This window comes from Phyllostomus hastatus, unplaced genomic scaffold (genome assembly GCF_019186645.2).
Source record: "Phyllostomus hastatus isolate PE091 unplaced genomic scaffold, TTU_PhHast_1.1 phas_scaffold_60, whole genome shotgun sequence".
In the NCBI taxonomy this organism is placed as follows: Eukaryota; Metazoa; Chordata; class Mammalia; order Chiroptera; family Phyllostomidae; genus Phyllostomus; species Phyllostomus hastatus.
In genome coordinates this window covers 637,095-649,676 of record NW_025334038.1, presented here as the reverse complement: position 1 = coordinate 649,676, position 12,582 = coordinate 637,095, and the positions used below count along the sequence as shown (strand labels likewise).

The following is a 12,582-nucleotide window of genomic DNA, read 5'->3' as shown; positions in this document are numbered from 1 at the left end:
GTGGTATCCATAAATCCCCTGAAAATCTACACAAAAACCACCCTTGTGTATTTACATTTTCCTGGCAAAAGGGGCCACAGATCTGAATAGACTCTCAAAAGACTCTGACTCAATAGTCAAGAATCATGAATCCCACCTGGAAGAGCCCTTATTTCTCACATGTCATCTAAGGCAGCTCATCAGGACACAAGAAAAAACAGGGACTTAGGAAGAAAGCCCTAGCTAGCTATCCAGGTTGTATCTTCTGGGTGTATCTTCCATAACTATGAAAAGAGGCAGGTGATTGGTCAGGATTCAGAATCCCAAAAATCACTATGGGAAGATGCAAATACACACCTATGTTAATATTAAATAGCTGCCATTATTTTTTTTCTTGCATGTGTGTAGTTACTACCTTCATTCAAAGAATGGGTTGCTCCAATGATGTAGGTAGAGAGATCTCAGGAAAAAATGTACAGTGGGGTCCTCTACCCTTCCTCCCCACCCAATCCCAATTAATTCACACACACACACACACACACACACACACACACACACATACACACAATCATTCATTCTCTCTTTCTCACATACACATGCATATGCACATCTGTAAGCACAAATAATAAAGGTTGCCCAAATATACTTTCAAAACTATTTAGATCATAATCCTTCAATGCAAAGGTACTGCAGCTACCTTAAACAATATTAAACATTTCAAACACATTTTTCCCATTGAGAAAAATTTAAAATTTGTTTTGGTTTTTAAACAGTGCAAAAATAATAAGGAAACTATTTAAAAATTTACCTTCTAACTGCAACAGACTTAGAGGTACAGTTGCTTGTTATGACAGGTATTAGCCTAGGAATGTGTGTGTGCTGTAGAGAAGAACAAAAAAAGAGTGAACACCTGGAAATATAAAAATAAAACATAACTGAGACAAACATTTCCTTACTAACCTACCTAAAGCACATATATCATCAAGTTAGAATTCCACTGAGTTTAGAAAGGAAAAAAGAATATCACCGGATATTGCCAAAGGCCATGACAAAATTTACATAGTCAAAACAAACAACATGATATGTAAATAAGTCTAAAATCAAAACAAATTGTTGGTATAAATTCTAAACCGTCTGAGTAACAGAGGTCTGAGTGAGTTCAAATTGGATCACCAGACCAATTTATTTTGATATTGTTTCAATAGAAATGTCCAGTAATAGCTCTGGGTTTAACATTTGAAGTAGGCAGTGCAAACAGTAAAAACTAAAACTAATACAAAGTAACCTACAATGACCAGGAATATTCTGGGTTGATTTTAGTTAACATCAAGCCCCAGTTGCAAGGGTTGCCTCTGGGAAAAAGGGACTTACTTGAGGGTGGGGAGAGGTGATACAAAGAACTGTCATTTTAAGCTTTTGTGAATGACAAGGTTTTACTGAAAACTTATACATAAAACACTCAAATAATCATTTAAATCTAAATAAATGTTTAGAAAACAACTGAAGAAAATATTGTTTTTGTGCTTGCATGCAATTAAGTAAATAATAATTATAGGTGAAAAAGAAAACCACAAGCACAAATACCTAAAGTGGAACAAATGGGGACCAAGAAGCATAGGAGTGTTATCTGGAGATATAAAGAACAGAGTAGAAACTCAGAAGCAGATGGAGATGTTCGAGTATTTAAAAGCAATAAGTCAATGGTCAATACCTCACTAAATATACGTCATACACAAAATTCACATTATGAGATGTGAAAGGCTCACATGCTATAATTAAGTGACATAAAAATGGCCAATACTATATATACAATATGATTCTAACTATATGTAACCACTCTAATGAAAAATGCCTCTGAATATTGCTTATCAACCACTGATATTTGCCACTTGCTATTCTATGTATGGCCCCAAAACATACCTACCCGAATGATTAACCTAACAGCTACAACACCAGAAGTAGCCATAATTTTGGCACTGTTTGGAATTAAATTAAAGATAGTTGGCATAATGGCTTCAGCTCCATGGTCAAACTTATTCCCCAGAACTGATGATAGATGCCTGCAATAAGAAATGAATAATGAACAGTAGTTACATTTCTTGCAAATAGTGAAGCTTATAAATCCTCTTAACATTTTAGAACCTTCATTTAAAATTATCTAGGGATAAAGGACAAGAGTCTCAAATCTTTCCAATATACATGTAGAGGACATAGCAAACAACAATTAGCCCAAGAAAAGTGTTCCTTTTTTTAAATAAGTCATTTCCAACTAATTACACTTCACATAGCAAAAAACAAATTATCATATATTAACAAAACATAAACATGAAAACATTCCCTCACCCTTTTTCCCCTTCCCTTTTATTTTTAACACAAAATATACACACTTCAACGTCTGCAACCAAAACTCTTTTTTATGGGGGGTGGGGGGGGAGCCAGTTAACACAAAGAGAAATGTCTTTGCAACATTTTTATTTTTAATTTACTGATTTCAGAGAAAGCAAGGAAGGAAGAGAGAGAGAAACACTGATCTATTGTTCCACATATTTATGCATTCATTGGTTGATTCTGGTATGTGCCTGACAGGGGCTTGAACCCGTAACCTTGATGTATTAGGATAATGCTCTAACCAACTGAGTTACCCTGCCTTGGCTGCAGCCAAAAGCCAAAACTTTTAAACACCCACAATGCCACCTTATGTTGCTGCTTCTTTATTATTCTGTCACACTAACACAGAAGTTACAGCTTCAAACATTGATACAGGTTTAGACAGGATAGAATTTTCCTGTAATACAAGCCTTTAACTTGAATTTTATAGCTACAGCACTCTTCTAGAAACAAAAATTCTGATAATCATACTACACCCTGCCAGCAAAATCAATGAAAAAGCTTAGAAATGGAAGTTATAAATTTCATTTTTACATATTAATAATAACAAGTGCTTCAATTTTAAAATAGAGGCTTCAGAGCTAAGTTACAGAATAAAGTTTAAAATCTGTCACACTGGGTGAGAAATACTGTAAAAGTACTGACAGAAGTATAACTGTAATGGGTCTTGGAGACTAGTCAAACAAAGTACATTAGAAAGACCCATCAGACAGATTCAATGAACCATCTCTGAAGCCTCTGATGAGACTATGTTATGATGTGTGAGAATCTGGAGCATTGAAGTCCTTACCCCAACGTGATACAAGCCTCCCGCACTACCTGAGACCGCAGATCCTTAGCAGATAGTTTAAAGGCTCCGTCCAAAAGTCGCAAATGTTGAAAGAAGTTATCATACTCAGCAGCACCAGCCAAAAGTAAAGATCTAATCTTTTTTAGCTAATGGGATAGAGAAAAATGAGTAGATATACAAAAAACAGCACACAAAACAATAGAAGCCATCAAATGAGATCAACATTAAAGTTAAATGATATGGAAATCATTTTCCAAAAGGAATTCAGCCAATTAAATGTTAGCTAATATCCTGAACCAATCTTCACATCTCAAATAAGAACAAGTAGTTTTTTAAATGTAGTATGTGATACATACTTGGTTGGCCCAAAAGTCCATTTGGCTTTTTTCTCTGTAAGATTGCTCTAGTAGCACTTAGTTGTCTCTAACTTCATTCAAAACAATTTTGTTTGATTATATTGTGACAGCTGTTGTATCACTGTGCATTTAAAAAATAACTTATCAAACTGGTAAATTTTTGTCTAGCCATTTTAACACTGAAGATGGAAGAAAATACGCCAACCATTTTGGCATATTATTATTTAGCTTTATTATATCAAGGAAGGTAAAGATATAACTGAAATGCAAAAAAAAAAAGATTTCTACAGTGTATGGATAAGGTATGGTGACTAATGGAACTTGTCAAAAGTGGTTTGCGAAATTTCCGTAATTTCGTGCTGGAGATTTCTCAAGGGATGATGTTCCATGGTAGGGTAGTCCAACTGAAGTTGATAGGGATCAAATCGAGAAATTAATCGAGAACGATCAATGTTCTACCACACGGCTAGCTAACATACTCAAAATATCCAAATCAATAAAGTTATTGCTGAAAGTAAAAAATGTGTCTTTCACTGTATCGGAAAAGCTAAAAGGACTTTTGGCCAACCGAATATATTACAATTCTACAAAATGCATGTTGTAACTGAAAACATTTTAGTGTGTATAGCCTATCCTAATGATAAAATAACTAAAACCTTCATTTTTACCTTATAAAAAGCTCCTCTCCCTCTAAGCTTACCTTTGCCCACACCCCACTCCAACTGCCACTTATTTAACAAAGGAAGAAGGAATCCTACAGTCTTTTTTTTAGTAACTTCCGCTTACCATTACTACAAGGCTGGTCTAAATTTGAAATAGAATACAATAGCTTTTTTCCCCCCACCCCTCTTCTTGCCAGCCAACCACTGAAAAATAGCTTTCCTCAGGTAAGACACACCTTCCCTTTAACGTGCAGTACACTTACTTTCATTAATCTACTTTTAAAAATACACATATATTTCTAGCAAGTGATGTCAAGATAGGAATAGAAGAATACACACTGAGAATGACACTAAAAAGCAGCTTCACTGGATAATAAACACAGATTTAAATCTTTACCAAGGTGAGAGAGGAGGGCATCACCAGGCATTCCACAATTAGGTCTTAGTTAAAATACAGGATATACATAAAGGTATAAGTAGGCATGTTTTAAAAATAGCAGTAGAAGTGGGATATTCTAATAAAAAGTAAAGTGTTAATGCAGTAATTTATATTTAAAATATTTACTATTTAAAATTCATTAGAGTTGTGTTCTTATTTCATAATAAAGTATTTAGAAAAGATAAGTAAATCTAATGAGATGTAATCATATGAAGTCAATGGCTTACCGCATTTACTCTTTGCTCCCAATCATGTTTATCATCAGATAGTATTTCCCTAATCTTGTTTATAGATTCCTCAAGGTCTCGGCTGGAATAAATCTGTAAGCAAAATTAATTTACAATCAACATAAGAAAATTCAAAGAATAAAAATGATTATTTCTTAATTACATGAAGTCAAGAGCATTTAGTAAGTTTAGTAAAATAAATCACTTCATTTTCCAGAAGGACCTATAAGATAACATCTGGCCAGATTTGTCTTAGAATGAGCTTCCTTCCCATTGAGAGTATATATACTAGATATGATGCCCAGGTATGGATGACCTTGCCTCAAATAAAGCTTTACTGTAAACTTAAAAGATGAATTCACATATAAAAGAGAAACATGCCTACTGGGGAACTGTCAGTGATGTACAAGTCATTTATGACCCTTAGTATTATATATAATACTACATTATACATACTTAACTTTAATCACTCCCAAAGCTACTTTCTTGTTTATCCCCACAACTGATAAGACAGGTGGGGGAATAATCAACTATAGGAGACCATTCTGCATGGCATGGGCCTGGCTCCCACTTGGAGATGCACAGGACCCACGCCCACAGATAGGTTCCCATGGGGAATCAGGCCTGCATTGTACCTAGGCTGCTTTGAGACTTGCTTTTTGCTAAAACTCCCTCACCCTGAATTAAGGCAGCAAGTGCTTACTGTAACTTCCTAAAGTCTGTACTAAACTTCCCAAGGATGAGTGTAACCAGTTCAACCACTCTTCCCTTTGCATTTGCAAATATTCTTCTTCTGTGATGTGATTAGTGGCATCGTCTCCTTTGTTTTCTGTAAAAGATAACCACCTAAGGCGAACCTGTGCATAGTAAATGAGGACCATCATGCAATGTGACCAGAAAAGCAATAAAAGCCAGTCAAGGCAAGAGCCGAGGTTTATTCTCCTCTTGAGAGAGAAGCCAGGCCGTCCCTTTTCCTCCACAGGACTTGGTAGTCCACGTGAATTTGTCTTATATCTCATCCACAATGTGGAAGACCCCACTAACTGGGGTCTGCATCAATCAACCAAGAATGAGGTATGCTGGGAAGGTCAAGGACTTAAGGACAAAGCTCAGCCTAAAATGCCTACCTATTATCTTATTTATACATATGTGACAACCAAACAGCAGGTAACAAGCGATTACTTTATACATTAAATGAAATGCTACAGGAATCCAGAGGACGAAAGATCAATGTAGGCTAAGAAAAGTATTGTTAACCCCAGTTATTTACAGACAACACTGACATATTCAAAGCAGTTAAAATGTGTGACTTTACACCAACTTTTATAAATAACTTTTGCATCAGCTGTTAGGTACTTAAGTAAAGCATCAAGATGGTGTAAACTAAGCTTTTATTAAACCATTCTTCATAGCTTTTCAGACACTGAAATCCTTCACATTTATAAATTTTTCTTCTTAAGAAAAATCCCTAATAAGCATGTTTCTTTGCTCCCTTGTATAATCTAATCACTTTCCACTCCTCTTTTATGTAACCTGGCCCACAAATTTATTACTAGAGCAAGCAATTTCTCTCTGGTTCTTACTGAAAGATCACCTTGGGCCTTGACTTTTACTATTCATTTAAGCTCTAAAAGATTCCAACATTTTGTAGTCTGCAACCTCAGAACTCCTGTAGTCATGATAGTTAAAATTACCTTACCTAGTAAGGAACGTCACACATCACATACTTGAAAAATGAAATTTGAAGAATAAGCCTATCCTTGTTTTTAATCATACTCAAATATCCTCACTCACCTGCACTATAGGTACATCATCAAAGGCTTTAATAAAATCTTCTTCATCAACAGCACCAGCTCCTTCTTTTGCAGCTATAAAAAAATATTTAAAAAGAAAACAATGTATATTGGAAGATTCTGAATATATACAACAAAAATTACATTTTGATAGACTTGTAACCATACAGTTAACACTTAATAAAAATTTAGAAGCCTGTGGTGGGGGCTCAGCTGGTTGGAGGGTTGACCCACACACCAAAAGGTTTGATCACCAGTTGGGGCACGTATAGGAGGCAACTGATCAATATTTCTCTCTCTCTCCCTTTTTTCTCTAAAAATCAATAAACATATCGTCAAGAGAGGATTAAAATAAATTTAGAGTACTGTAGAAGTGACAAATATTACTTAATTTTGATAAAGATGAAGTATAGTAATTCTACAATATTATATACATTAACTTAAAAAATTTAAAGAGACTACTTATTTAAGGATGGACAGTCTAGCCTTTAAAAGATTCAGATGGTTTATATTCTATTAATGTATAAATCTTTTAAGAGATTCTAATAAACAGATGTAATACAAAATTTAATTCTTCAGGGTATCAGTTTATTTACTTTTAGAAATCTAGCATCACAAATTTATGAAATACTCAAGTAAGTTCTAAAAATTTAATAGTTTCATTTCAACTTTATATTAGTCTCAAAACATTTTCATTTTCTTTGAACTCATGAGAACTGTGTCAGTTTTTCATTTATGCATCAGTAGCAAGGTTCCCCTTGTCGTAAAATGCTTTGTATACTTCAAAGTTAATGCTATCATTTAGGATATGAACTACACAATCTTCTGACATCTCATGAGGCTCCTCCCCCTCCAATAAAGGTTTCAAAATTGGTGTCTATTGTTGACCTTGTAAACCCTTATTAATGATTTACAATGATCAGTCTGAGCAATCTTCTAGAGCTTCCTACTGGACAACCTCTCTGGTGTTCGGTATCCTGATGGAACCTTGACAGAAAAGGGCTTTATGGATGACTCCTGGCAGCAGTACATGTATGCCATCACCCTGATGAACAATCGCACTGCACCTATAGGCCAACTGTAGACAGTGGACAGTAACACACTGAGACGTGGTGCTCTGTATCTGTTCTAGCATTAGAACTGGATCCCACTGAGCAGACAGGTCTTGAGGGCCTTCTCTGTGTAAGGCACTGCGCCACATACCACATATGGAAGAGGACTCCAAGACCGAAGGAATCTGACGAGAAGGAGCCAATAAAGAAATTCATGACCATGGTGTTAAACAAAATGGGGGAAAGATGAGATCAGGGGTAAAAGGGAGAACAGGGCTGATACCACTGCATAATTTACACAGCTGGGATTTTTGGAAGAAAAAGAAATGGTCTGATCATGCAGAAATTTTCTAAGCCTTGTTTGTAGAACTGACGCCACCCAAGAACAGATCAAGAAAGTGGAATAGAAGATTGATACATGCTACAATATAGATGAACCTCACAGGGATGTGTAACCTGTGGCCCGCAGGCTGCAAGCAGCACAGGATGGCTGTGAATGTGGCCCAAAACAAAACTGTAAATTTACTTAAAACATTATGAGATCTTATTATGATTACATGGCTCAGTGTATGTAACATGGGGCCCAAGACAACTCCTCTTCCAGTGTGGCGTAGAGATGCCAAAAGGTTGGGCACAACATTATGCTAATTGAAAAAAACCAGACCAAAGATCACATGTTGTATGATTTCATTTCTCTGAAATATCTAGCATATGTAAATCCCAGGGACAAAATGTAGATTGGAGATGGTCAGGAACTGGGGAAAGGAAGAAATTGGGGGCAATGTATACAGGGTATGGGGTTTTCTCTTGGGGTCATAAAACTGCTTTGGAACTAGAGATGTTAGTTGCACAACACTGTGAATATAGTACATGCCACTGAATGTAGTATAAAATTAACCATTTTACAGGTTAACGATTTTACCTGTAAAATAGTTAATTTTATTAAGCTCAATAACAACAACGACAAAATTTTTAACTGCATCCCCCCAAAAGATTAGAATGTCACTCTCTGCCATCAGTACAGCTCCTTTAGTACAGACAGAGATGCTGGTGGCAAAGGCGCTACAGTGCTGATTCATCCAGTCAACACACCAACACTCTAGGGCCAGTTCAGAAAGCATGCAAGAAGACCAGCAGGAAACAGCCTTCTGATACTAATCCTGACTTCAGTATTAACTTAACTCATCTAGCAAGCTTAAAAGCCCAAAGCTAACAGTGAGCAGGGTTCTAAGAGGAGTAGCTACATAATATTTTAGAAGTAAAGAAGCAGGAAATTTGCATGTAAATTTACAATGGGACAGCAAAATGAAAGTATATAGTAAGAATTCAAACTGTCTAAATTGGGGGGAGGTGGGAGAGGCGGGATTTAGAGAGGAAATCTTTGTTAATCCATTTTTAAGCCTCCAAGAGCTAATCCCTACCCATGTACTTATAATTCAATATCCATACTGATCTCACAAGGAATAATGCTACCTGGAGTAACAAAATACATTTTAAAAACAAAAGGTACAACTTGACTTCTGGATAGTCTCAGAAGTTTTTTGATGAACAAAAACTGGCTCGACAGGCCCCATTGTAGTTTCAAGCACTGCTAGATCCCAATAATCAAAAAAATGTCATCAGGGTACCCTTTTGGTCAATTCCTTTATCTGTCAGCTATGGTTTTCTCAGTGTGGGTTTCATTCTCCTACAAGCTCTGCTTACCAAAAGATGGCAACACAGCAGCTCAAATTTATATCCAACCAATGCATTAGCATTAACAGCACAGTAATTAAAGAACTGCCAACAGAAACATATTGCGATTGAGACTGCTTCACTTCTGAAGGACATGGAAGGCAAATACTATGCATGTATGGCTTCAAAAGCTTGCAGAGCTGACCCAAAATGCCACCTGGGGCTTGGTCTTACCTGAAGACTTGGATCCGAGAGAGGATGATCCAAGCCGACGGGTAGTCCCCATTCCAACATTTCTCCGTGAGGTTGCTGGAGCTTTGGATGATGTAGAACTAGCAGAGGAAGGTCTGTTACCATCCACAGAATCTTCATCATCAAAATTTTTATCTGAAGAGTAAGATCAGAAATCATTGTTTTAACAAAAAGTACTTTTTCACCTAAAATTAAAATAACTAGCCTTAGAGATGAATGGTTTGCCTCCTCTTTTGGAATCTGAGGTACCCATCCAAGGTCTTTCCAAGCCTAATACAGGTACAAACATCAAGTTCACTTTCATATACCTAGAACACTTTCCCACCCCATTTTCAAAAATAGAAAACACAAGAAGAAGAATGCAATCTCTCATGAAACCACAACCTAGAAACATTTTTGGCATATTTCTGACTATTCTGTCATTTTTAAATAATAGCTGGCATAAGACTATATTACATACTATTTTGGAATAGTGCTTATTTCAAATAAGTCAATTTTTCAATGTGGAAAAAACATACTTCACAAACACCTTTTAATGGTTGCATGGTACTCTGTAACTGGAAAATGTCAGAACTAAAATACTTTCATTGTTAGACATTTAGAGTGGTCCTAATATCTCATTAGAAATAATATTGTAACACCTTCCTACCTGCATTTTTATTTGAATTTCTAACAATTTTAAGAAAAACATCCCTACAAGCCAAGTTACTGAGTCAGAGTATAAAAGTTTCTTGATGTATACTGCCAAACTTATCTTCAGAAAGGTCATATAAACCTTTCTTTTTCCTGGAAGTTCAAAGACACCCCCATTTTCCCACACTCTTGCCAAGACTAATTATCATTTTTAGACTTCAACCAAAATTGATAGGTAAAAAAAATGCCTCTTAATGTTATTATCTTTCTCTTTTAGTGAGGTTGAACATTTTTAAATAAGCTTACTAACTTTTAAATTCTCTAAGCAGTAGTGGATCTGACAATATTCCTCAAGTTGCATTTAAAATTAAAAGAAAAACCCTATTTAGGCTTAAAAAAACCAGCATATTTGTAAACAACATTTTGATGACACAAAATTAAAGTTATCATGGTGCACAATACAGAATACTAAAGGCTTATACAGCATGTGCAAGTCATTCAGAAGGGTAAACAGAACTGAAGAGTATTAAAAACAAAAGAAAACTAACATCTGTTGCTGGCAATATTCAAGATTTCTGAAAAAGGGTGCTAGATCTTTACTGGTAAGTTGAAAGTAAATAACTGTTGACCCCAAAACAGATATAAATAACAATTTGTTTTTCTCAATCTGTACCTTCTTATAGCTCAACTATCAACAGCAAAATCTTGTGTGTAATGTTCCTTACAACTCACGAACAATCCACTTCAAATTACATTGCTTCTTTTACTCAACACTGTGTGTGTGTGGCGGGGGGGCCTATACTTACAAATGCATATCCTTCTATAAATCAGATTCCTTCAACATGCCTTTACATTTCCCAGAACACCTTATCAAAGCTATGCTTACGCTGTTTCACATATAGTTCTTTCAATCCATGTATCAATTTCTTATTGATTTAGAGTTAGTGGTATATTAACATAGACTTCCCAAGTGAATTCAAAAAGGTGATTCTTAAACTGCAGAGCACATTAGTAAGGCCCTTCCCAGAAGTAAAATTTAGTCTAATGTACAGGACAAGAACAACCCAAAGGAGAGGTCACCCACTGAGCATTGACAGCATTAGCAGTGACAAGGACTCCTCTCAGCCTATCTGTCCTCAAGGGAGCTCCAAGAGCATCTGAACCACTCCACTGTTATTAGTCAACAATGTTGAAGAACTCCAACAATTACTCTTCTCAGAACAGTAACAGTTCAGTTGGTAGAAAAGGTTAAGTAATGAATATGGGAAATGAAGACACTATTATACTCCATTCAAAAATTCATGTAAATTGTCTTTCTAACATAGGCAGGTATGCCATTTAGAATTGCTTTCAGTTACGGAAAAGTACTTTCAATGAACCAATTTCACTGGAATTCCTGGGATTTCGGCTTACAGCAATGATGGCTTAGTTAAATCTTCTTGTGTAGCTAAAACCCAGAGAGAATATATAAAACTACTTTCAGTCAGGACAGCAGACAGTGAAGAATTTTGATGCCTGAGAAAGAAAAACAAGGTGAGCTATATAATGCCTCCTTCTTTCTGCCTGGAGACAATTTCCAGGCCACAAAGTACAGGGGAACCCAAATTGAACCTGGTAGCCAAATTGAGAAAATGAAGATCAGAGTTCAGAAAGGCTGAGGTGGCTGGGAGTTAGAGAAGAGTGCTAGAAAAGAGGAGGCTACCCAAAAAGAGAGCTCTAGAAATGTACTTAAAGTTCTAGACCATGCATGTGTGGGTGAAATTCCACAAAGCAGGGCAAAAAATGACCAGAAATCTATAGACTGACTCTCAAAGTTTACATAGAAGGAAGATATTCAAGCACCAGTGTTCTGTGTAGCTCAATGGAGGCATTCAATTAGAGACCTCCGAAAGGGAATGCCTTAGTAGTAGAACTGAACTATTTCTGGAGTGAAGGCTACATTAAACCTGACTGACCAGAGTTTTAAAACAAGCCTCAAGGATATTACACAGATCTGCAAATACAAAGCATAACATTCTTTAAAGGAATATATAACGAAATGCAGAAAAAAAACAATGTAACATTCACAATACACAGCCATCTAATCAAAATTTCATAAATACTATGAAAAGCAGGAAAATGTGACCTATAATCTGGAGAGGGGGGAAAAATAAGAAAATAGTAATGACAGAGATGATGAAACTAGCAGATAAGAACATTACAACTGCTATAAGTATTGGGTTGGCCAAAAAGTTCGTCAGGTTTTAAGTAAAACTAAAAAGACACATTTTTCATTTTTACCAATAACTTTATTGAACATACTCACCATTTTGTTCCACTATCTTCTGCCATCTTTCA

The 12,582-nt window shown here is 35.9% G+C and overlaps 1 protein-coding gene across 32 annotated transcripts in view; it reads right to left on the bottom strand.

Moving 5' to 3' along the window:
* CLASP1 (cytoplasmic linker associated protein 1) overlaps positions 1-12,582 on the bottom strand; it is a 286,688-nt gene that overhangs the window by 115,950 nt on the left and 158,156 nt on the right. For all 32 annotated transcript variants that reach the window (XM_045826128.1, XM_045826129.1, XM_045826134.1 and 29 more), the window contains 6 exons: positions 9,595-9,747; positions 6,636-6,709; positions 4,842-4,934; positions 3,158-3,303; positions 1,904-2,039; positions 788-858 (listed from right to left, as the gene is read on the bottom strand). In XM_045826128.1, the coding sequence (XP_045682084.1) occupies positions 788-858; positions 1,904-2,039; positions 3,158-3,303; positions 4,842-4,934; positions 6,636-6,709; positions 9,595-9,747 (673 nt within the window). The remainder of the gene's footprint in view (positions 1-787; positions 859-1,903; positions 2,040-3,157; positions 3,304-4,841; positions 4,935-6,635; positions 6,710-9,594; positions 9,748-12,582) is intronic.